Source organism: Nomascus leucogenys, chromosome 10 (assembly GCF_006542625.1).
Source record: "Nomascus leucogenys isolate Asia chromosome 10, Asia_NLE_v1, whole genome shotgun sequence".
NCBI classification, from domain to species: Eukaryota; Metazoa; Chordata; class Mammalia; order Primates; family Hylobatidae; genus Nomascus; species Nomascus leucogenys.
The window spans coordinates 86,314,197-86,340,615 of NC_044390.1; the positions used below are offsets into that span (position 1 = coordinate 86,314,197).

A 26,419-nucleotide genomic window follows, 5' to 3' on the forward strand; every position below is an offset into this window, starting at 1 on the left:
AGGAACCAAAGTATAGAAGGTGGATGAAATGAGATTTGGGGATTTTCTGGGCCATTGGTTTTTGTTTGTTTGTTTTGTTTTGTTTAATGGGAGGACATAGCATTGTCAACTTTTGCTAAGGAAGAACAGAAAAAAGAAAACCACCATTTTCTATCACTAAAGGGAGATTTTACCACCAGAAGAAGTAAGAAAGACATGACCTTGGAAGAAAAAATGAGTCTTTAAATCGAAAGTATTTAGCAGGATGAAAAACTAATTACATTGAATTTATTTTTTCTTGTTTCAATTTGGGCTGGTGAAAATGTGTCTAACTGGGTCCTGGTGGGGATTTCTGAGAACAGGTGGGCAGAGGGTCCTCAGGAGAGGCTTCAAAGAAAGGGTGAGCCTAAAGCTGTCGTTTCCTCTGGCTCCTGCTTAAGGAAAAGAATAAGGAGGCCAGACCACCTCTGCCTACCAAAGGTTCAATGCAGTGCACAGCCCCATGGGATAGCCCCAGCCCTAAAGAACTTTGTCATCTTCCCACAATGCCCGGCACATCTCTCTTCTCTTTCTCCATCTCCTCCTCCTCCCAAATGAACTCCCACCAGGTCAATGAATCCATTCTTTTGCTGTCTTCCTAATTAGTGCACTAAGGAAGATGAACAACAGAAAGGAAAATAAACTTAATGTCTTTGTGAAACAAAAGCTTTTTTTTTTTTAAGGAATAACCAGAACCCTCTAGCTAAAAGCTCTGCCATACAGCTCCATACTCACATGAGAATTTCCAGTCCCCCATATGGCAGGGAAGAAAAACAAATTTATAGCTGTCTCTCTCTATGGGGCCATTTGAAGCTCAGTAAATGGACTTGTTCGGTTTAATTGGAATTCTCTTCTTGATTGTATTTTTGTAACCGATTAGGCCGTGCTGCCTCTTGATCTCAGAATTCAGCTGAAATTAAATTTTGAAGTGTAAGTGAGAGGTTGCCTTTTTTCCCTGTTCTTGATTAAATAATGATTTGAAACAAAAACAATAAATAACAGTGCCGGCTTCCCTGGAGGGCTGAGAGAGACTCCCAGTGAAACGCCAGGGAGCTGGAGTTCGTGGTGGGGGGATTTAATTACTTATTAGAAAAACCTGAATGTGAACACTGAGTATATTAAGGAACAAGGAGATGAGGCGAGCTTTGGAGTGGAGAGAGAGAGAGAGAGAGAGAGAGATACTGGAGCTTCACATTGGAGGGGGTTGAGGGAGTAAAAAGGGAAATAGTTGCTCACTTCCCCCCCAATGGCCTTGAGTTCATGAAAAGCATTTTGTATTTAAAATTTTTTTAATTAAATTTTAAAAAGTCTGAGATTGACTACCCTGACCCAGAAAGAAAGAGTTTATAATAACTCTGAGGTCTGGATATGGTTTAATGGATCTGGTCTCCTGGTTCCTTTCATTGACAAAAGTCCAAGGGGGATTGAACAGGTTGAGATGGGAGAGATGGAGCAATCCACTTCACAGATCTGGAAGGAAGAGATGAAACATAGAAGATGTACCAGGTTTATGTTACTTACAGAGGGATCAGAGTAGCAATAAACTTTTAGAACAGAAGGTCTCCAACTTAGATGTCTTGGTGTCCAGCTAATAGATATGAGTAACAATGATCTCGTGGGGTTTGGGGTCAGGAGAGCTCATGCCCCATCTAAAAGGGGCAGCTGTAATTGCTCTCAGCTGATTCTTGCCAGGCAGGGATTTGGGCCCAGTGTTGCCAGATCTTATTTTTCAACAGAAACTGGAAATGGGGTTGTTATGTGAAACCTCCCCATTCTACCAATGTTGGCAGTTAATTCCAATTTACTTCCTGACATACTAAGGGAGCTAACGAAAGCATGTCTGAAACAAAGCATAACTCGGCTCACCAGTTTTCCAGTGTTGACCTGGGGTATTGAAGCAGATAGTGTCCATATATAGATCCTCACCCTCTGCAGTTTGGGGCACATGGCTGACTTCCAGCTTCTAGATGGTAGTCTCTGCTGCCAAAACCTATTTTCTCTGCCTGTTTGGAAGTCTGGACATACTAGAGAATTGATGCTCCAGTGTTCAGCCTCCAGCCTGTGAGTAATGGGGAACTGGTGTATAAATATCCCAGCTCCCTCACTCCTTGGTTGAGGTTAACTCTGGGGTGCATGTTCTACACTGGTTCCCAGGGTGTCCTCACCGAGATTAAGCATCTGCTGCCTACTGTAATAGCTGGTTTGATAATGCATCTTTTATTGTCTCCCTCTCTCCTCGACATCATTTCCACACTCCATGACAGAGGTTCCTTCCCCTCTCAAATTATTAGCATTCATTTTCCATCTCGATTTCTAAGAATCCAGATTAAACAGGCATTATTTCACTTGGTCACTAAGTAGATCTTGTGGAAGCTGGATTTTCATGCCATACCCCGAAAGTAGGCTTTTATGTAGACATCATGGAGGGTGAGGGCTGAGATGGAAGAAGAGGTAAAATTGGACCAAAGAAGAGAACCCTGGTGTGAGGGTTCTAGCTCTTAAAAGGGGGTGCTGGGTACCTGGAGGGCATTATTACCAGATGACAGAGGACCTGGAGTGGCTCTTGCTAACAAGTATCTTGGGGACAAAGAGCAGTTGCATGCACAGAGAGAAACTCCCAATGCATGAAGAGGAGCTCTTCAAAGACGAATTATGAGAGGCCTATTGTATAAATAAGAAGGCAAAGAGAAGCAAAGGAGAACCATCCTGTTGTATCAATGTCGGAGGGGGGTGACTGTTTGCACCTTACGTGCCAGAGAGAGTAGCTAACTAGGAAGGCAATACCCAGGGATGGAAGGGCAGAGGCAAGACCATGGGAGGTCCCTTTGTCAGCCCATCAGATGCTCACAACTCTAAGGTCTCCCCTGCACTTTCATGGTCAGACCTCTCCCATCCTGTCTTGGGCTTCCCTCAATTGTGTCTTCCTTCCTCCTCTTCATGTGGAGTGAATGGAGAGCTCTGGAGAAGGTGGAGTCTGGGGTTTAGGAGACCATTAAACGATCTGAACATCTCTGATGATGACTTTGTGAAAATGCTCCTACCACCTGGAAGGATAAACAGAGCCCATCAAGACTTGTAAAGACAATACCAAGTAGAGTTCAGCTGAAAAGAAGCAGGAATGAATGTCTTCAGGTTACCACCTCCTCTCTACCAGAGGAATCTTCTAAGTAGGCCAGATGGAGTGAGACAACTTACTCACTCCAGATATACCCGCTAGGGACATGATGTCATGCCAGTTGTGCCCTTTGAGAGGGTGACGAGCATGGAGAGCAACTGGCAGATCAAAACCCCCCTGCCCTCCATTTACTAAGCTCTGAATATGGATGCAGGACTGCTTCAGCCCAGAAAAAGGTGTACTATCTCTTTTCTAACCTATCTGGCCAGAAAGGGCACCTTTTTCTAATTCTTGACCTATAAGGAGCACCTTTTTTTTTCCTTTAAAAAATTTAATTATTATGGCTACATAATGGTTGTATATATTTACCGGGTATATGTGATGTTTCGATACAGGCATACACTGTGTAAGGATCAAATCAGGGTAATTGCGCATCCATCAACTCAAGCATGTATCATTTCTTTGTGTTAGAAACATTCCAATTACACTCTTTTAGTTATCTTAAAATATAAGATAAATTATTGCTAATTCTGCCAGGTGTGGTGGCTCACACCTGTAATCCCAGCACTTTGGGAGGCTGAGGCGGAACAGATCACCTGAGGTCAGGAGTTTGAGACCAGCCTGGCCAACATGGCAAAACCCCGTCTCTACTAAAAATACAAAAAAAATTACCTGGGTGTGGTGGCAGGCACCTATAATCCCAGCTACCTGGGAGGCTGAAGCAGGAGAATCGCTTGAACCCAGGAGGTGAAGGCTGCAGTGAGCCCAGATCACGCCATTGCACTCCAGCCTGGGTGACAGAGCAAGACTCTGTCTAAAAAAAAAAAAAAAAAATATTATTGTTAACTACAGTCGTCCTGATGTGCTACCAAATACTAGATCTCATTTATTCTCTCTAATTGCATTTTTGTAACCAGTAACCATGCCTACTTTATACTCCACTTCCCACTACCCTTCCCAGTCTCTAGTAACCATCATACCATTCTCTATAGGAGTACCTTTTCCTAATAGGAACAAAGTCACTATGCAGCCCGGCAGCCTTGCTGCGTGCAAATGACCAGACTCAGTCCGTCTTTGAACTTGAGCTCCCATAGTAGCAGAGAGTGGAATAAGAAGTAAGAAGACCCAGCACAGCTTGTTTCATCTGAAAGGTTTTGCAGGTCTGAAATTTCTCACCTGAAGCCTGGAGCTTATGCTGTTGAGAATCTGTACAGAGCTTCTGCGTGCTTTCTCCCAGGGTCCTGGGTCTGAGGGGTATCAGGGGGAATGAGACAAAGAACAGAGGGATTTCTTTCTCTTTGCCAGGGGTCTGGACCTCAAACTTTCTTCTAAGACCTTCTGTTCAACAGCACAGTAGAGTGGCTCTAGTAAACAATAATCTATTGTATATTTCGAAGTAACTAGAAGAGAATAATTTTTTTTTGGCTAGGCTGGAGTGCAGTGCTGTGATCCTGGTTCACTGTAGCCTCCACCTCCCAGGTTCAAGCAACTCTCCCACCTCAGCCTCCCAAGTAGCTAGGACTACAGGCACATGCCACCACACCCGGCTAATTTTTGTAGTTTTTGGTAGAGACAGGGTTTCGCCATGTTGGCCAGCCTGGTCTCGAACTCCTGATCTCAAGTAATCCACCCACTTGGGCCTCCTAGAGTGTTGGAATTACAGGCGTAAGCCACCATGCTCGGTCTTAGAAGAGAATAATTTGAATGCTCCCAGCATAAAGAAAAGATAAATGTTTAAAGTGATGGATATCTATCTCTATTACCCTGATCTGATCATTACACATTATGTGAATGTATCCAAATATCACATATATTCCAAAAATATGTACAGCTATTATATATCAATAAAAATAAATATTTGATTCTAGAGGTTCTCTCGAGCTCACACACCTAGCCGAGCTGGTCTTGAGACCCCAAGCTTCAGCCAGGAGTCCCCAAGTTTCCTAGAACGATTCTCAGTGTGATGGAGGCTGGTTTCTTCTCAAATTCCCAAAGCTGGCAGACACCCAGCTGGATCCCATCTGGGCCTGATCACCCAGTTGTATCTACAATAAATTAAGTCAGGCAGGCTCACAGAGGCTTCCAAAGGACCAGAGAGCAAACTTGTTCATTAGGCAAAATTTACTGAGTGCCTCCTCTGTGCCAGGCATTGGTGCATGCTGGGGTGCAACATTGAACCTGTCATGGCCCTGCCCTCAGCAAACTCCAAACCCAGTCAGAGAGACGGCCAATAAGATAAGCAACTACTCTACTGAGGAACAGGGCTGTGGCAAACAAATGACACTCATTTTTGAATGAGTGAGTGAATTCAAGATTCAGTGAATGAATGAAGTACTATCATTGTATTGTGCTATCCTGGTCTGGAGGATGAGAAGGCTTTCTAGAAGAGGTGATAGGACACCTGGAGGATGAATAAATTTAGCCATGTGAAGTGGGGAAGAGAGGAGTATTCTAGGCAGAGGAAATGGCATGTGCAAATGGCCTGGGGTTAGAACAAGATGGGATGGCAGAACCAAGAAAACTCGAATCTGAATCAGTCAGCTTAGGTTATAGGGGCCGGGGTGGGATGGTGTGGAAGAGATGCTATTTGTGAAGTAGGCAGGACTGGGGTGTAAAAAACAGTCATCCATGTCAAAGAGTTTAGATCCATTCAAAGAAATGGGACTTTTAAACATGCGGGAGAGGTTGGTATTTTCAGGCACCAAATTTAACCCAATGAGAACATTTCACTAGTGCCTTTATCCCTGTTTTCTGGTGATGATGGAAAAGCATAATGCCTTGTAGATTTCTCAGTTCTGACCACACAAGTTACATGTGGATAAGTCACAGCCAGGTGGTGATACTCTGAAAGTATCCCTGTGAGCTCAGAGTGTTGGGTTGAGAAGATGAACAAGGCCAGATCCCCTTCTATATCCACTAGCCCAGAGGGGCCTCACATTCAAGAAATCCTTGCCTACGGGGATCCATGGTGCACCAGGAAAAATGAAATTCGTAGTCAAGACTAGGAACAAGTACTTGGGAGAGAAAGGCCCAGCCTGGCAGCCTCCAGGTAGCAAACCACAAGATAATGAAAATTATTGTACTCACAGGCCCCTGTCCTTGAGTTCTTCCAGCCTAGCTCCCTCCAAGACGGGCTTGCTGGATTCACTTGTAATACACTGGCTACCAACCATTCACCATCTCTGGGGCAAAGTTTCCATAATCCCAACCTTGTACCAAGCCTAAGGCAGAGATCGCAGATCTCAGGGTCTAGTTGCCTGGCATGATACCTTCCTGACAGAGGTGGTGGAGATACACGTGTTACCATTGAACTCCAGAGTTGAGAAAGATGTGGCATCTAAAATGCAAAACAAGAAGACAAATAAATAGGAGGACTGAATGGGAACAGGGCCTCTACATTATTGTTTTAAAAGTCTCACTCTAGAAAACTCCACCACAGCAACCTTATTTTGAGGTCCCTTCCCCCAAAGCAAAGCTATCCAGGGTGCCATGCAGGTAAAGTGGCAGCTGTGCTGGACAGAACTTGCTAAAGCTAGACTATCACCTTGCCTGTGTGCAAAGCCTCCTGGGGGAATCTACAAAGGAATTCCTGCCTCCCCGGCCCCAGGAGCTGACATCCTGAGCGCTGGAGTTATGCTATTCTCACAGTTCCAATGTGTCTGTGTTTCACCCTCATGACCAATTGCTGAGAAGGCAGAAATGGTTCTTAAGAAATTCCAGAAGTAGAAGTCCCCCCTCCTTTAGGGCCAAGATGCACAGGATAAAGTTGGGGGAAAGAGTAGGCTCTTTATGGTGAAAGCTGCCCTAACATTTGTGGGGTCAGAGCAAAGGTATAGAAGAAGACCCATAAATTAGATGTCCAAATGTTTATAAATAAGTCACCAAACTTAATATGTTCTCTTATCTTGGTCAACATACCTTCAAAATGATCTGAAAGCTAGTTATGAATTTAGAATCTTGGACCATTTCAGAGTGCCAGGATATGACATGGCAGTGGGGGGAGAATCTGGCCCTGGAACCATCCCTTTCTCTCCCTGCATCTGGCACATCCAACACCATGATGGGGCTTACACACATGCATATAGACCCCTCAGCCTGAACATCCAAGTTCTGTCCAAATTGCTACCCTTGGACCTAGGAGTGTGGACACTTGAAGCATGGTCTACCTGCGGGAGAATGGATCCATGGATGAGGTCTACAGACACCTGGAAAGGGGCATAGGAGTCATTTAAACAGAGAATTCTGGGATCTCAGGTACCCAGAGAGTGGTTGAGGCAGGCAGTAGTCTTAAGGGGGTGCCTTCTTGGTCCCCCAGATTTCTCATCCCATAGGGATGGTTATCTCTGGAGAAGGCCCAGGGCAGGAGTCCCTCCCATCCGCAGCAAAGCATGGTACTGCTGGCAGAGGCCAGCATCAAACTTACTGTGTCATCCCAGCCACAACAGGTCTGAATATTTAAAGAAACCCCCCGCCATCCTGCTTCTAAACGCGTGCCCGCCTTTCCAAGTGCTGGCTTTCCATCGCCTCCTTTACTCCTTCATTGGTCCTAGATCAGCCCTAGACAGGGTTCTGGGGGCCCCTCTTTATTCCCAGTCACCCCAAAGCCCAATCTCCAAGCCCCTTCCAAAGCCCTCTGCTGCTAGCGCATCCTCCCTCCCTCGTGCCCCCTCGATATTCACACCTAGGTAGTAGATGCAATACTCTAGCTGCCACTGGCATATTCCACAAGGGTTTCCTGCTCCAACTTGGGCCCTAAGGGATTGATTAGGTTGGCTAGGTTAGGTCCCCTTTATGACAAAACCAAAACAGAATTGATGCCCCCACCTGTCAAGGGCACTTAAAAAACCAAAACTCAAAGTTCAGGGCCAAGTTTGAGGATGTGCAGAAAGGTGTGTGTTTTTTCTTGTCAATTGCGACTCTAATGATGGACTCACGTTGCCCGCTCTTCCCTTTCTCTTACACCTTACCTACCTACTAAAGGAGGAGTTCTTGCTTGGTAAGTGGATATAATCCGCAAAGACATGAGAGAATTTATTAGAAGCCACTCAAGAGCCTTAGCTACCTTCTACAAGGGGAAAAGGACACACACAAATATCTATAGAGACCCTTTTTTTCGTTTATTTTTGGTCAGACTATTTAACTTCCATTTTTTTTGTCCCCTCCTTTCTTTTCCCCTTTAGTTGAAAACTGCTAAAATGTCAGTTTGCGACCTTGACTTTATATTTAAAAAAACAAAAACAAACTCTCATCTTTATTTCATTTCTTTTCCCCATGTGATATTTGTTTAGGGTTCTATTCAGGCAACTTTTTCTTTTCAAAAAAAAAATTGTTAAATTAATTGAGGATTTGGTTGAAGTTTAAAATTTTGGCTTTATCTGCTTTTGTTTTTAATTTCCAAGATATATTTTTTCAGGCCCATAGTTCCATTTCTTTTTCCCCTTTCCCTTCCTTTATTTTTTATTATTGTTTTAGGTTGAGTTAAGGGTGTTTACACCCCCTTTCTATTGAGTTGACTCTTCTGTTTAATTCATTAGAAATTAAATTTTGTATAATTTCCTTTTTCTTTTGTTTAATCTGAATCGCATGCTTTTTCTCTGCATGATACCTAAATTTTCCAGTTATCCTAGCAGGGGGTAAAAAAAAATCTCCTTTCTGTGGTATTCCTTCAGGAATTTGTGCTTTTGTTTTTTGGCGTCTCTTCTTTCTTCTCCTCTCTCTCTCTTTCCTTTCGTTACAGTGCATCATGACGGTAAACATTTCTTGGTTATTTAGAAACAGCCCATGGGCCCAGCGCTCAGCAGTGTCCAACGGGTCTTTTTGCTTTCAGATCACTGGGTCGGGGTCTGCTGCTGACCTCTTTACCAAAACAGCCAGCCCGCTCACCACCTCGCGAGGACGTTCCCAGGAGTACGACTCAGGAAATGACACGTCCTCGCCACCCTCCACGCAAACCAGCTCAGCCAGGTCTCGGGGCCAGGAGAAGGGGAGCCCCAGCGGGGGCTTGAGCAAGAGCCGGGAGCTCAACAGTGGCAACACCTCTGATTCAGGGAACTCCTTCACCACCTCCTCACCCCAGAACAAGGGAGCCATGTTGGAGAATCTCTCCCCCACCAGCAGGGGTAGAGAGTCAAGGTCAGTGCACCGCACGGGGTCGGGGGTAGAGGGTCTCCCACCTTGGCTCCACCTTCTCATGCTCTCATCCCAGCCTCCCCTACTCCACCCCCAAGATTATTTTATTTGTAAGAGAGATAAAACTCAACTCAGACTGGCTTAATTGTTCAAAAACACTAGTGGCACTAGCTTCAGGTACAGCTGGATTCAGGGGTTCAAAAATATGTTGCTGGAAATCTGTCTTTCTGATTACATCTCTTATTCTGCTTCCTCGTTCTACTGGCCTTATTCTCAAGCAGAGCCTCCCAAAGCATTGTCAAATATGCCAAGCAGCTAACATTCTATTGGTTTAGCCAGCCAACAGGAGAACAATGCTTCTTTCTCAAAGATTTCAACGAAACACCAAGGCAGGTGCTCATTGGTTCTGTTTGGCCCAGCTTAGGTCATCTGCCCATCACTGTCCCAGGGGATGCTATGCTCTTGGCCAGAATGTGTCACATGCCATCGCTAGGGCTAATGAGTTGAACCTTCCCACATTCCTCTGCAGGAAAAGCCAGGTTATTGGTATCAGGAGAGATGGAGGCTAGGCAGGCAAAAAAACAGATGACAATTTTACCAATAATCTTAGAAGGAAGTCTAACATTGGCTAGGCGTGGTGGCTCACACCTGTAATCCCAGCACTTTGGAAGGGTGAGGCAGGCGGATCACCTGAGGTCGGGAGTTCGAGACCAGCATGACCAACATGGAGAAATCCTGTCTCTACTAAAAATACAGAATTAGCCGGGTGTGTTGGCACATGCCTGTAATCCCAGCTACTCAGGAGGCTGAGGCAGGAGAATTGCTTGAACCCTCGAGGCAGAGGTGGCAGTGAGCTGAGATTGTACCATTGCACTCCAGCCTGGGCAACAAGAGTGAAACTCCATCTCAAAAGAACAAAAAAAAATGAAAGAAAGTCTAACATTAAATTCATTGTAAGTCACTGTCATTTAAGAACATATCACAGTATTTACCCAAATGAATTGAAAACTTATCTCTACATAAAAACCTGCACTTGGATGTTACAACAGCTTTATTTGTAATTGCTAAAACTTGGAAGCAACCAGAATATCCTTCAGTAGGTGAGTGAATACATAAATTGTGATACGTCCAGACAATGGAATGCTATTCCGTGCTCGGAAGATATGAGGTACCACGCTATGAAAAGACATGGAGGAAACGTACATGCATATTACTAAGTGAAAGAATCCAATGTGAAAAGGTCACACACTGCATGGCTCCAACTGTATGACATTCTGCAAAAGGCAAAACTATGGAGACAGTAAAAAGATAAGTGGTTGCCAGAGGGTGAGGGGACAGAGGGATGAATAGGCAGAGCACAGAGGATTTTTAGGGCAATGGAACTACTCTGTGTGATACTACAATGGTGGATGACTGTCATTATACATTTGTCCAAATCCATAGAATGTATAACACCAAGAGGGTACTCTGATGTAAACTATAGACTCTGGGTGATAATGATATGTCAACGGAGGTTCATCGATTGTAGCAAATGGACCACGCTGGTGGAGGATGCTGATAGTGGGGAATAAGGCTGTGCCTGTGTAGCAGGAAGAAGTATGTGGGAGCTCCCTGCGCTTTCCATTCAATTGTGCTATGAAACTAAAACTGCTCTAAAAAATACAGTTTATTAATTATAGATACAGATATACCATAGTATAATTTATCAACGTATCAGAGAACATTGAGACTTCTCCATTTTTTTACCCATCTTCACACACTCACTAGATGCAGTTTTCCTGCAGAAAACTCTTCCATACAGTTGCATATGAGCCAGTTGTAATTCTACTTCGTCATCCGCTTACTCTCTCACTCAAGAAATCACAACAAAATGCTAATCACTGAGGGTACTGTCATCATAATAGCTACCAAAATTTACTGATCACTGAGTCTGTACCATTCATTCTGTTGTTTATTCCTCAACTTGTTTAACAGGCAAGTCCTCTCTGCCAGACACTCAGCCTGGTGCTGGGGATTTAAAAATGGAACGGTCCTTTTTCTCACGAGCTTATAATTAATGAGGCAGATGCACAGGTGCAGGATGGGTGGAAAAGCTTTGCTGGTGCCCTCTGTCATGCTAACAGTGAGGTTTTTCTACTTCTGAGGGTGGGAGTTTGCCTTTGTTCCATGTAGCCAAAATTTTCAAAAGATGACTAATGCCTTAGCACTGAAGCAGCTAACAGCTTCTTCAAAGACAGAGCACTCTTTGTCCCTAACACATACCCCACTTCAGTCCTGGAAAAACAGCTTGACATCCACATGCAGAACTGCCTTCCTGTTTGCCTGCCCCAGGTTATCCCTGGCCTCAGCTCACACCCAAGCTTGGCTGAGAACCTGAGCTGGGCCAGAGCGAATGTCAGTGTCTCCGAGAACAGGCAGTGAAGTTCCCAGAAGGGAGGAGGAGGACACATGTTTACTGATATACTGTAGTGCTATTATGCAGGAAAAATTGAAATAGCAGTAACAACAATAATAACGGCAGTTCATATTCTTTGAGCCCAAATCACATGCTAGGTACGCTGCCAAATGCTTTCCAGAAATAATCTTCCTGGGGCTCCTCAAAACCTTTATAGGATAGTACTATTTGTAACCCTTTTTTACCTGATGGGGAAACTGTGGCTCAGAGTGGTTGAGAAACTCAGTTAATAAGTGGCAGCACCAGAATTCAAATACAAATATGTTCCCCAAACAGGAACTAAAGCCTGAGAGACATCTAGCAGTTACTTGTTTAACTTGATCTCCATGGACAGCCAAATTAAGTAATTTAGACCCAGCCTTTCACTTTGAAATATAAATGATGGTTGAGCCCATGGCTATTTATGTCATGCCACTTATGAGCAGAGAGGGCTCAGTAAATATGGGCTGAGTGGAAGAGACATCAGCTCTAAATCAAAGGAACCACAGACACTGAAGGTAGGGAGCTGGTGAGGTGGGAGGGGTGGGGGCTCTGGAGCTGCACAGATCAGGGTCTGGGGCTCTGGGCGGTTTTGAGCAAATAACAAACCCTTCTGAGACTTCTCTGTAAATTTGGCGGTAATAACAGCATTGGCGGCTGGGCGCAGTGGCTCACGCCTGCAATCCCAGCACTTTGGGAGGCCGAGGCGGGCGGGTCATGAGGTCAAGAGATCAAAGCCATCCTGGCCAACATGGTGAAACCCCATTTCTACTAAAAATACAAAACCTAGCTGAGTGTGGTGCTGTGCACCTGCAGTCCCAGCCACTCAGGAGGCTGAGGAAGGAGAATCGCTTGAACCTGGGAGGTGGAAGTTGCAGTCAGCCAAGATCACATCACTGCACTCCAGCCTGGCAATGGAGTGAGACTGTCTCAAAAAATAAATAAATAATGATGTCAGCTTCAGAAGGTTGTTGGGAATGAAATGATTGTGAAATTCTCAGAATATTGAAAAGGTCCCCAGGGAGCTGTCTCCAGGGAGCTCAATATCTGGGACAGAAGAGACAGCCTATAAGAAGAGACAGTCTTATACAAGTATAAGACTAAGTAAGCCGTATGGGGATAGGCAAAACATAGGAACTAAGGTCTGTGGTAACACAATGGAGGTCACCCAACCCAGACAGGGGACACACGGTGTCAGGGAAGGTTTTCCAGAAAGGGTGAGGTCAAGCTAAAGCCAGAATCATAAGTAGGAGTTGCCAGATGAAGAGGGAATGGAGAGGGTTTGCAGATAGCCAGAATGTTCTGAGGCCTGGAGATAAGGAAGAGAATAGGGATATTTCAGGAGGAATAAGTAGTCTATGATAGCTGCAGTCAGAAGAGGAAAGAGTCAAGACCTGAGATCGGAGGGGTGAGCAGGGGCCAGGCCATCGTGAGCCTTGAAAACCATATTAATATGATTTGAACTTGATTCTTGGCCCAATCCAAATAAATATGCCTTCACTGAGCACCTAACGGAGCTCAGCCTGGCCCTAGGCAGGGTGGGAGTACAGAAGACAGCACCCTAGCCTTCTGATAATCCTGAAGCCTCTGTCTTTTGGGAGGTCTCAATTCCTCCGTCTGCAAAATGGGTTACATCAAAATTTCCCAAACCTAAGCCAACAACAGGTCATCTTGATTTTTACCATATCCATGTACTACTGATATTCCTGTTTACTTTAATAAACTCATTTTTTAAAATATAAGTAAAAGGAAAATTACAGTACTATCTGAAATAGAAAATTAGAATCAAATGTCCTTGGCCGGGCACAGGGGCTCACGTCTATAATCCCAGCACTTTGGGAGGCCAAGAGGGGTGGATCATTTGAGGTCAGGAGTTTGAGACCAGTCTGGCCAACATGGTGAAACCCCATCTCTACTAAAAATACAAAAATTGGCTAGGTGTGGCAGCACGCACCTGTAATCTCAGCTACTCGGGAGGCTGAGGCAGGAGAATTGCTTGACCCCAGAAGGCGGAGGTTGCAGTCAGCCGAGATCACGCCACTGCACTACAGCCTGGGTGACAGAGTGAGACTCTGTCTCAAAAAAAGAATCACATGTCCTAAATAAAAGGTACCTATAAAAATACATATGATTAAAACAATGGATTTAATCCTACTAGCTGCAGTTGCCTACCCAAGGCTGAGTCTGAGGTGTGCTTCTCTCTTTAGAGAGATTACAAAGTGCTAACACTTGATGTTACAAACCAGCTAGCACCCAGTGGGGGCTTTCTCATTAATGTAATCAGAAGGACAGAAAAAGACTAGACAGGGAATAAATTTCTCACCATGTAATTTGATATTACTTACCATCATGCCCATGCCTGATGATATCCTAAAATACTCCACTGTGGCCCCAGCAGTATGTGTTTCACACTTGAGGAAATGCTAACCTGAATTGTCTACTTTTAAGGTATCTTCTGTCTCTACTCCTCTAACATATGTGGCCTGGGAAGTCTTTCCAGAGAGAATAGGATGGGAAAAGGGGCAAAGAGGGCTCCATGAGAGCACCACAGCCTAGGCCAATGTGGGGAGGTATTCACGCAAGATGCTCCCAGAGTAGTGGGCAGTCGGTGCTCATGGACGTTTTCCCACCTACAGGGGATTTCAGTCACCGTGTCTGGAATGTGCCGAAGTGAAGAAGTCCAGTTTGGTCCCATCCACAGCCCGGAGCTCACCCATGAAAGGGTGCTCCCGCAGCTCCTCCTATGCCAGCACCCGATCCTCCAGTCACTCATCCCGATCCCCAAATCCCAGGGCTTCCCCCAGGTACACCCAAAGCCGATCCACCTCTTCTGAAAAAAGGTGAGTGTGGTTTTGACCTTTGCTTTGCAGCACCTTTCTCCTTAGGAAATTAGTTACTTGCAGATGTCCTTTGACCCATGGGGGAAAGAAGTCAGACGGACTTAGGTTTGAATACTCGTTTTGCCCATTTCTAGCTGGTGGCCTTGGGAAAGTCAGTTAATTTCTCTGAACCTCAGTTTTCCCATCTGCAATATGAAAAAACAGCAATTCTTACCAGAAAGGATTGTTCTGAGGACTATAAGGCACTTAGAACAGTACACAGAACATAATGAATATCAGTTATATGATATTATATGAATATCATATTATATTATTATTATATGATATTATATGAATATCATAATGAATATCAATATTGCTGCTATTGGCATGAGAATGAGCTAATGTGTATCAATTAACTTCTGCATAGAAAATTATCCCCAAACTTAGCATCTTTAAAACAAGTGCGACTTAGTTCCTGATCCTGTGGATCAGCAATTGGGCTGGGTTCAGCTGGGTGGTTCTTCCGATCTTACTGGGCTCACTCATATGCCTTTGATTGACTGGTGGGTTGGCTGGGGGCTGGAGAGTTTGAAAGACCCCAGCTGACTCATCTCTACTCCATGAGGTCTTTCCTCCTCCAGCAGGCCTGTCTTGGTTTGTTCACATGGTGATGGCAGAATTCCAAGAGAGAGCACAGCATTCCGCAAGGCTTCTATGCTTGGAAGTGATTAGCATCCCTTCTGCTATTCTATTAGCCATAGCAAGTCACCAGACTAGTACAGATTCAAGGGTATTCCTCCCAGTGAAAGGAGCTGCAAAGTCACATTGCAGGGGATGTGGACACTGGGAGAAGAAAAATTATGGCCATTTTTGCATTCTGCTACCCAGTTTCAATAGCTGTTGGTAATTGCTTGATTGCCTCATGTAGAATAATAGTGTAGCAGAATGAGACATGAAATCTCAGAAATTGGAAGATTCTATCCAAACGAATCAACCCATAAATTCAGGGAGTCCAGCTTTCCTCTGCAAAAAGAAATTCCCAATAGGAGCCTGACTGTTCCTCTTTTGCAACTATACAATCAAAAAACAGTTGCTTATTTAGCTGGTCATCTCAAGACTGGTCCATTCCAAAAAATGAGACAAGGCAACTGACAAAAATATTCAACATGATAGAGTGACATAAATAGAAGAGCAAATCAGGCTAAAAGAAAAATTAAGGAAAGAAATATAAAATTAAGTCAGGAGACAGTCCCAAAAGCACGTCCTACCACTCTGTACAGTTGCTATGGAGGTAAGCTGCAAATATGACGTCTGAGCTCCCTGGCAGACAAAGCAAAGAGGAAAATTACTCCATCATTTACTATATTATTAACAAAAAAATGGATAAGAATTGAACCAGTTGCTCAGAAGAGCAGCTATTTCAGGTTTTTAATTCTATGAAAAATGACTCAGATGGCTCCACAGAAAAGGGACTCTATATGGTGCAGTGAATGGAAATTCTGATAATATCCTTTCAAAGTGTCCAAAAACAGGTTTCATCTTGACTCTTTCTTGTATCTCTCAATGCATAGCCAAAGCACAAGTTGACAAAAGCACATTTTTCCAGGGACCATAGCTGGACACTGCCGAGGCCACTGAGAATGGAACAGCTATTCCTGCCCCTCTTCTCTAAAAGTGGGAGGCATTAACAGAAAGCAAAGAAGACTGGGAGGAGCATAAGGATTAGCCATTTAGATGCACAACAATATAGTCTACAAAAATCAAGAGCACTTTGAAACCAAACAGACGTGAATTAAATTTGGCTTAGAGGCAAACAGACCTGGGTTCACATCTCTTACTAGCTGTGTTTAGCAAAGTGCATCATCCTCTGTGCCTCTGTTTCCCCATCTATAAAATGAAATTGATAATAGTACCTAACCCTAAGATGTGTTGAGGATTAACTAATACACACAAAGCACTGGTTCAATGTCTGGCACATAATAAAATATGTCATAGTCATAGCTAACATTTCCTATGTCCTGTCTAATTGGTACTTAGCATAGGTGCCAATATGCTATGTGATTTACCCGAATTCACTCATTCAATTACAATTGTCTAGGGTAAGGACTATTATTACCTGCATTTTATAGACAAGAAAACGGCCCAGAGAAACGAAATCATCTGCCAAGGTCACACAGCTAGTAAGTGGCCAGGATAGTAGGCACAAAATAGAAGTTGTTGGTATCATTATTAACCACCGGGTGGGGAGGGGCTTTCACTCTTTGATTGGGGCCCAGTTCCTCTGCCTGGCTTCCAGAAAGAAAAAGGTCACTGCCCAGGGACCCGCTGAATAAAGCGCAAGCCGTCTTGGATAACCCAGGCGGACACTCAGCAGGCTCCTCAGAGGCTGTTACCTTTCCCCCAGGTCCTACTCTCGCTCTCCCAGCTATTCCTCCAAGTCTGGCAAGAGGAGCCCGCCCAGCAGAAGCTCTCGGTCCCGCCGCAGCCCTAGCTACTCCCGCTACAGCCCCAGCAGGTACCGGCCCCGCCCGGAGGCTCCGGCCCCGCCCCTCAAACTACGCCCGTCCTAGGCCCCACCCCTTTGCTCTGATCCTCCTCTCTGGCCCCGCCTCCCCGTTCTCGGGCCTTCTTCCTGTTAGGTCTGACCATGACTCAGCATTCTTACAGTTCCCTTTGTCCAATCAGGAGTGGCAGCAAGGCACCAAATATACCCTTGTTTCCTAATGTCTCCAGCCCAAACACTCCCACAGACATACCCCAGAATTCACATCCCCAGCCCTCAGCCTCTACCGACCATCCCTATATTCAGAGCCCCCAGTTCTTACCCACGCACCAGGGCCTGCGTAACATTCACGTCCTCACCCCTGCAGCACCTGCCGTGCTGTGATGCCCACCTGCAAATGCTACACCCCTGCACAAGCCCAGCCCCCACCCCTACGCCACTAACAACCCTCGCAGACTCTTCCCGCAGCCCCGTCATCCTCCCTCCGGTCTCCTTTGCGGCAACGTGCAGACCCCATCCCCTGCCAGTGGGGTGGGAAAGAAAGGGAGTGTCCCTCTCCCACGCGCTCACGCAGAAAATCCAGCCCAGCCCCAGCTCCGCAGTAACCCCCCGCGCCCCTTCAGGGAGCGGGATCCCAAATACAGTGAGAAGGACTCGCAGCAGCGGGAGCGCGAGCGAGCGCGTCGGAGACGTCGGTCCTACTCGCCCATGAGAAAGCGCCGGAGAGACTCCCCGAGCCACCTGGAGGCCCGGAGGATAACCAGGTGAGGCCAGGGGGAAAGGGGGACCCACCTTCACCCTCGTTCCCACTCCCATTCTTACTCATTCGAGCCTCGGGCTCTCCCTAGGCCTCCTTGGGGCTGGGATTCAGGATTGTGCGAGCTTATGGTCCCCCCAACCCCAACATCATTGAAATTACGTGTCTGTTCAAAGCCTTGGGACTGAGTCTCCCAGCTCAACCAGCAGGGCCTGCAAGAACGGGGCGGGGCCAGCCTGAAGAATCGGGTGTGGCCTGGGGGTGTGGCCAAAGCGTGAGGGTGGAGCTGGGGCCGGGGAGGTGGAGCTGGGGCCGGGGAGGCGGAGCTGGGGGAGAGAGTGGCGTCAGGCCAGGGAACGGAGGCCAAAGCAATGGGGCAGGACCTTGGCCTGGTGGCGGATCCCGAGCAGTGGAGACAGACCTCTACCCTCAGACCTGTACACTCAAACCTATATGTAATTATACCTTGAACCACGTGTGGAGAGGACAAACAGGATTGTTAGTTCCCAAAGGGACCTAGAGAGAGCCACGGTGGATAAGCCGGAGAGCACTGGATGTGGATTGGAATCCTGGATGTGCCACTTTGCAGGTGACCTAGGAAAGGCTCTTACCTTCCTGAGCCTCAGTTTTCTCACTCATGAGATGTTGGAAGAAATAACTCCCAGAAGTAGAGGATGAAATGAAAAGGGGCAAAAAGATGTGAACGTGCTTTGTAAACTTAAATGCAGACCACACAATGTGCCATTGTTGATTGAATGGTCAGAATAGGTGGATACCTTTCCTGGAACAGGTAAGTCCTCAGAAGAGAAAAGCTCTAGCAGAGAGGTCTGAGTGCAAGCAAATTTCTCAGGCCTTGAAAGCTGGGAGAATGACTGAATGCTGCCCTAAGATTGACTTGGGCTCTTCCTGCTGGCCTTCCAGGCATCTGCCACTCAGTCCAGACACTGGACTGAGGAATCAGGGATTCTCCCTGGAGATGACCTGGAGGAGGAAAAAGAATGTGTGTCCCAGATAGCAAGACTGGGGTGATGGAGTCCCCTTCTCAAATATCCCACAAGGCACCCTGCCTCAGCTTGTAAAGATTTCCTAAACCCTCGGGAGGCCAAAGCGGGCGGATTGCTGGATCTCAGGAGTTTGAGACCCGCCTAGGCAATATGGCAAGACCCTGTCTCTACCAAAAATACAAAACACTGGCCAGGCATGGTGGTGTGCACCTGTGGTCCCATCTACTCAGGAGGCTGAGGTGGGAGAATCATTTGAGCGGGGTGGAGGTTGCAGTGAGCTGAGATCACACCACTGCACTCCAACCTGGGTGACAGAGCGAGACCCTGTCTGAAAAAATGTAATTAATATAATATAATACAATGTAATTCCTAGCATAATTTCTAAACCCACTCCCTTGATCCAACATCACATAGCTATTAAGTGGCCAGGATAATAAGCACAAAATAGAAGTTGTTGGTATTATTATTATCTTTGGGGTCAACTTAGAGGAAAGCTAAGATAGAGAGTGGCATTTCCAAATGGCTGTCTAGTTTCTTTAGTCAATCTCAAATAATTCATCTTGATTAACCCATTCAGTGTTTCCCAATCTTTAGTCATTCACCAGTATCTTGACCACATATGCCTTGTCTGTTTATCAACTGTACTATTCTTAATTTTCTTTAAATAGACATGACCCTTTTCAAAGGTTCATACATTTATTTCTAAAGGAAACTTGATAGAGTACAGTAAATGGAAAATTAGCCTCTTTTGCCATAAATAGATGGTTCTAGTAAAAGTAAAAACAGAAAAACAAAACTATGATTAAAGTTTAGATGTAGATTCTGTTGCAAGCTGGAGGCTCTGAGCTCCAGGCTTGCTTCATGAGGGGAAGAAAAAAGTGAGATAATCATTTTTCAAGATATATTAGCACTAAGCTGAGACTTTTACTTTGATGTGCTCTCAAGACTGCAAGAGAAGTGGAAAGGGAGTATTTTTTCCTAAGGGACTGGGAAAAGGGAGGATATTGGTTTCCCTTGGGACAAGACTGGGGCTCGCTGCGGGGAGGCACGGAGAGACCGGCCCTCATCTCTCCTCTCTCTGATCTCTGCAGTGCCCGGAAACGCCCCATCCCCTACTATCGGCCCAGCCCCTCCTCATCCGGCAGCCTCAGCAGCACCTCCTCCTGGTACAGCAGCAGCAGTAGCCGCTCGGCGAGCCGCAGCTACTCCCGGAGCCGGAGTCGGAGCCGGAGCCGGAGCCGGAGCCGGAGCCGCAGCCGGACCCGCACGAGCAGCAGCTGTAGCTCCCGCAGCCCTAGCCTGGGCTCCCGCAGCCGGAGCCGGAGCCGGAGCAGGAGCCGGAGCCGGAGCCGGAGCCAGAGCCGGAGCTACAGCTCAGCAGACAGCTACTCCAGCACGAGGCGCTAAGTGCCCCTGAGCCAGCTGCCCGTGGGGGCCCCTTCGCGCTGCCAGCCTCCCCCAACCACCTGCCCTCCCCGCCTTCTCCTTGGTGACAGATAGTGAGGGCTCCTATACCTTGTCCTTCCTGCTTCCCTAGGGGAAGAGGAGAAGAGGGTAAGGGGGCTTCACTCTCTAGATCAACCTGCTAGGAGCCTCTACCAGCACCATCCTGGGGCCCAGCTCAGGCCTGGGCATATGGAAAGAACCATCATCTTGTGGCACAAAAAAAGAAAAAAGAAAAGAAAACCTCAAGGTTTTGTGAGAAGCAATGGGTCTGTGACTCAAAAATTGAGCCCTGGCCAGGAAAATGTAGAGACAGTTCTTCTCCTCCACTGCTCGCAGGAGGCCCGTGGTAATTCTCCCCACCTCCCTGGGTGCTCCCCTAGTCCAACTTCATGGCTGCACGTGGATGGACCCCCATGTCGGAGAGAGGTGAAAGAGGAGACCAGTGGCAGTTCAGGTTCAAGATAAGGGGGTCAGGCCTTTAACTTCCTCAAACAGGCCAGAGCAAAGGCTGGAAAACACTTGGGTCCTAGAAGAAGGGATATCCTTGAATACCAGACATGGACATTTGACTTGGTGGGAGGTGTCAGGAGATAGGAGTTGGTTAAGATGATAGATAGGAAAAAGGAAGGGGTCAGCTGCTGCTCCCAATATCTCAGCATGGTAAGGGGACAGAGCCCAGCAGATCCCAGCTGTGGAGAGGCCACTGCATGGCTGACACAAAACACCTCTTGGCCATTCACAGGGGCCCTGCAACGCCACGAGAAAGGAGATAGTGGAAGAGTCAGGACAGGTTGGTCTCCAGCCCCACTTCCCAAATATGCCTCAGCCCCACTAGCTGGCACCAAATTAGTTCCACGGGACCATCTGCTGAACATTCCCCAGTGCCATGGCCAGTTGCCAGGCCCCAGCGCCAGCCAGTCTGGCCTTACCCTCTGGTTGGCGCCTGCCAGCCCCCTCCCCTCTGCCCAGGCTGCCACGCCCTGGATGCCACCCAGTGCAGCCTGGCACCTACCCATCCACCCTTCAGCTTAAGCCACTCCCCTTGCCTCTCAGGAATTTTGCCAGGATGGGGCACAGCGGCTCAGGTTTGGGGGAAAAGACCCGAATCCAGAGTGCAGGGGAGAGGGGCTTGGATGTGCCATGTCTTGGGTTCCTGCTGGCTTCTGCAGTTTCTTGTCAGCTTGGGAAAGACCCACCTTTATTTTTGCCCTCACCCCAAGTCCCCCCCCGGCTGGGGCTGGGCAGAGAGGGTAAGCTGATCTCCGATACACAAATACCACCAGCTGCTTCATCCACAGAAGGCGCTAAGAACAGGGAGGTGAGGAATAAGATCCTCAAAATAAACTCTTGGGCATCCCCCTCACCAGCTGACTGGCTTTCCGGAGGCCTGTGGGTGAGTTTCAAGTTTGTGGTGGCAACAGCAGCAGGACAGGGCACGGAAAGAGCGAGGGAGAGAGGACCCGTCCCAGCTTTTGGATATTTTGGGTTATGGGGAAGCTGGGGCCAAACATTCTTTATCCCTCCCACCCCAGGGAAAACATTTGGAAAATAGTCCTTTTTCTTGGAAGCAGTGACGTCTCCCTACCCAATCTTTCCCATCCTATCAGCCCATGGGGCTAGAGACTGCCATGCAACCACCACCACGACAGCCCTTCCTCCATCAGAAGAGAGGAGCGAGGGCCCCGGGCAGCAGTGGACGACCCGGCCTCCCCATACCGGGCCTCTGGCCCAGACCTAAGCCCTGTCCACAAAGACTAATGGCTGCCAGTGCTGTCACTGCAGAAGGCCAAATGGCAGGTGCCTGGGACAGGGGCAGGTGCCCCAGGGAGGGCAAGTACAGCCACTGTAAATAACCCTAATCCCCGCCCAGGAACCCAAACTGGACTTCAGTCTCCCTCCATGGAGACAACGGCTTCCCAGAGCCACCAAAAACCTTAGCAAGACAGCTGTGAGAGGCATCAGAGCCTCATGTTTGGACTGCCTTCATCAAGATAACTCTAGGGGACCATTTTGCCTGGGGCTCCTAGCAAACCATTTTATTTATTTTATTTATTTATCTGTTTATTTATTTATTTATGTGATGACTGTCTCTCTTTCTCACCATTAGCAGTATTGAATTATTTATTTATACAGAGGTTTTTGTGTGTGTGTGCGTGTGTGTGTGTGTGTGTGTGTGTTGGGGGGATCTCCTAAATTATTTTTGTGCATCTCCTTCTTTTTTTCTGCTGTTTTAATGGATGGGATTTGAGAGGCCAAAGGTGAGTGGGCTATTGGCCTTCTCCCTGAAGGCTCTAAGCCTGGAACACCCGGGAGTTGGCCCAGAAGGAGGCACATCAGTCCCAAAATTCATCACTTAACCCAGTGTCCAAGAGGGTCAGGCCTGTGCCCCAGCCTCCTGTCCCCCAGGAACCTCACAGGGGTATCAAAAAGATGTAAACAGCCTGGAGGCTTATGAGCTATGGTGATGAATTGACACAGTGGAGTTGCAACTTAGGTGGGGGTTGGAGTCAAAAGTTGGCAAATGGGGCCAAGGCTGCACAAAGTCGAAATCCCTTGTGAACGTCCCTTAGGGAGGCACGAGATTGGAGACAGATGTGCTATCTCCTAGCAGAGTGATGAGGCTTCAGTTGAGTATTTACTGAAGTAGTTGCCTTGTATTTTGAGGGCCATGGTGGATGAAAATGATGTCTGGTTTAGTACTGGAATTGCACTTGGGGTTGACAAGATGCTCACACCGTGAGAATGGAGGCAGGAATTGAGCTGACTGAGGGAAGGTGCACCTTGATCTCACCCTCACTCCAAGGCACATAGCAGGATCACTCCCTAGCTTCTCTGAGCACACCTAGTTGGTTTCATGTGTGTTACACATGCTTCCACTCCACAGTACCTAATTTCTATCTGTCCCCTGAGATCTGAAGGCTACCTTGGGAAGAGGCATCAGCCATCTTGCTTGAGAACCACCAAGCCAAAAGCAAAAGCTTTTATCTATGATCTCTTGCTGTTCCTTCAGGGGAAAGCACAAAGCTATTTCTGAAATTAGGAAAAAAGAAAAAAAAAAAGGTGGAAGGAGCAGCCAGATGTTCCACGGGACCCCGCCAAGAAGGTCATTTCCAAACCCATCCTGGAAGGGCCCAGGATCCAAAGGTCATCAGTCCTGCTTATCTGACCAGCTGGCAGTGTCTTCTGGCTGCTGGCCGGAGACAGCTCTTGCCCTTTCCAAAGTCACTGTCCACTGCCTTGCAATTGCCAGCTTGTCTGGTCCAGCTTTGTGTTTGGTGAGACTTTTGCAACATCCCTGGTTGTTTCCCTGGCAATGTGACTATCCAGCCCTAACCCAAAGCAAGGGAGGAAGTTTACAAGAAGGCTGCTTAAATGCCTGCTTCGGGGAAATCTCTGCCTCTCTCTCTCTCTCAGAGTATTTCTCTACTTTCTTTCTTTTACATTTCCTTTTTTTCTATCCAAAAACAACGTGCTTATTGAGGCACTGGTAACCTTGATTAACCAGAACCTCCCATTCCTGGTATTGCTGTTCCTACGCCCGTTTCACCCTCATTACCTTCTGCTTCCAAGGAATATGACAGATCACCAGGATGCTGCTCATCATGAGGATTTATCTCAAAAACCAACATCCAAAATGGGAGGGGGATGTGGCTTGAGGTCAAGCACCATGCATCCCAGGCCTTTGACCTTCCCGCTATGGAAGTGCACCGGATGACAGAAACTGAATACATTGCTCCCTTTCCCTAGGGCCAAGTTCCCATCTCTGTTAAGTGGAGGGATCTGTGAGATAAAAATTCAAAATGTTGGCCTGAGGCCTGAGAGTGTCACCAAAGACAGAGGGAGCTTCACTGAGACTCAGAGGGAAAAGGAAAAGAGCCTCAAACATTTTTAGGGGGTTCTCCATCATGAAAGTAAAAACGAAAAGCAAGATTTGATCTCCCTTCAGTTAATTAGGCAAGGCTAAGTAACTCAAAGCCCCCAATTAGTAACATTCTGGTTCATTGAGGTTTGACCATATTCCTATCTGCATTCCTTCCCTTCTTTGAAAGACAGCTGATCTTTCAGAAGCAGAATAAAATTAAGATGTTAGAACAAAGGTCTCAGTCTCAGAGAACCCCATCACTTCATTTGCTCAGACCCATCCTCTTTTGCAAAAGGGTTTGCTTGGAGAGGCCAAAATTCAGGGTGCTCTCAAAGGCAAAGAAAGCACATTGTTTTCCTTCTCCAGTCCGACTTTCATCTTTTCTTCTGCTGTTTTCTTTCCCCTCTTCTTTTTCCACAAATGTTCAAAATGGTCTCATGTGCATGTGTCTTGCCCCGCTTTCCCCTTTAGCTGAACAGAAAATTTTGTCTCATAGTAAAACAAAGTCAAAAAACAGGAGTCCTCCAAACATGCCTCCTCCCGCGCTGACCAACCGAGTCCAGCTGAGAAACTTATGCTAGATTCAATGTTATTGAGCAATGCTTTATCGAACTCTCGTTCTTCTCACTTCTGCACCAATGAGCCAATGATACTGACACAAATGTCATCTCTCCTCTATCTGTGGTGGTTGTTTTTGGAGTTAAAGTTTTTGTATGTGTTTTTTTAGTTCCTTTGATGGCTGTTGTTTTGCACTGTAAATACCATGATGGGGGACCCCCATCAGAACATGGCTTATTTAATAATTTATTTCCTATTTATTGAGTAATATTGGGAAAAGAGAAGGACCACCTCTTTCCCTGAATTGCTGTTGAGAATTGGTCCATCTCCCAGCTCCGGGTGCTGCTGTCTGCAGCAGGGGCATTACTGCCCAGGTAATGAGTGCTAGAATCACCAAGCAAATTGAAATTGGCAGAAATGGAGGCTTCAGTCATACAAATTCGACTCAAATGGAACTAAAACACTAGTTATCTCTGGGAAAACCTCATTTAGATGGAAATTAATTGAAGAATAAAATGCCTACGCACGAACCAACTTCTATTAAAAAGTCACAACTCCTTGAAAAAAAAAAAGAAAGAAAGAAAAATTGTAAACTCTTTTTTTTTTTCTGGCCAAGGAAAGCTATGCCTCATCTTCTAATGAGCCAAGCCAAAAAGACTGCAATGATATTCCTATGTGTTTCTTTGGCCTGTGTATCAGTCTGAATGAAATAGAATGGGTCTCTAGCCTCAGTCTTGTCGTCTATAAAATGGGGCTTGTCCTATATACTATCTGCAAGATGTGGGAAATGGGGGCTCAATTTCTGATGCTATGGACTCCATACTGTTGGATATATTGTCCCTTGTGTCTTCTGCTGACTGTAGATTAAAGGGTGTCAACCAAGGAAGGAAACAAAAAAAGTAGGGCCTGGACTTCATTTGCAGAGTGAGGTCACAGTTGCTGAGTCCCACAGTCATATATGGGAGACCTCAAGTTGCTGTCACCTTGATAACTCTTGTTTCCTGGGTTAAAGCCCTCTGTATTTAGTTTGAACTTCTCTCCAAGCCCCGTGGTCCAAAGTCATCACGGGAGAGACCAAGATGGGCTTACCTTGCCCTGCTCTGGATTTAACCACTGTTCATTGTCAGGCTATATTTTTGTACAATCATTCAAATAATCCAGTGACGTAGGTCATATTGCCACTTTTCAGAGGAGAAAACTGAGGCCCGGGGGGGGGAGTTGACATGCCCAAGCTCCCTTGAGCTCAGATTGGCTTGACTCAATGTCCAACGTTCCCTTGGTAGCTTTTTCTCCGGGGTCCTGTGCTATAAGAACTTCTCTCTGCACTGTATTTTTTTTCTCTCAATTCTTAGCTATTTCCTCAAGCAATGATTGGCCAAGGACCTAGCATAATCCACCACATTGGCCAAGGGGACGTGGTGCACCCCAAGGCCATTTCTCTACATTGGAGGCTGCGACTCTCCTCTGGAAAATTCCCAACCCAAGGACCCACCATGAGCCCAGCTCAGCCTGACCAGACAGCCTCTGCCTGGAGCATCCACATCAGATGGAAAGAAGCTGCTGTGTCCTCCAGCATCCTGGGACCCTGTCCTCTGCCCATTGACACAGCAGCCATGGCTTGCTTGATTTCTGGTCTCCAAAGCTAAGCATAACCTTCCCGGGGTTTCTGGTTTTCAGCCTGTACGAAACATGTCTCTGTTCTAATTAAAGGTCCCATGGTATGGTGTTCGCATATATGGCTCAGTGTTCTCTGTTTATATGGGGTACTCGT

The 26,419-nt window shown here is 46.6% G+C and overlaps 1 protein-coding gene across 1 annotated transcript in view; it reads left to right on the forward strand.

Moving 5' to 3' along the window:
* Positions 1-26,380, forward strand: part of SRRM4 (serine/arginine repetitive matrix 4) — a 182,469-nt gene extending 156,089 nt beyond the window's left edge. The window contains exons 9-13 of the mRNA XM_003279964.4: positions 8,961-9,265; positions 14,333-14,536; positions 16,923-17,033; positions 17,645-17,785; positions 19,874-26,380. Coding sequence (XP_003280012.1) covers positions 8,961-9,265; positions 14,333-14,536; positions 16,923-17,033; positions 17,645-17,785; positions 19,874-20,189 — 1,077 coding nt within the window. The 3' untranslated portion in view covers positions 20,190-26,380. The remainder of the gene's footprint in view (positions 1-8,960; positions 9,266-14,332; positions 14,537-16,922; positions 17,034-17,644; positions 17,786-19,873) is intronic.
* The last annotated feature ends 39 nt before the right edge of the window (positions 26,381-26,419 follow it).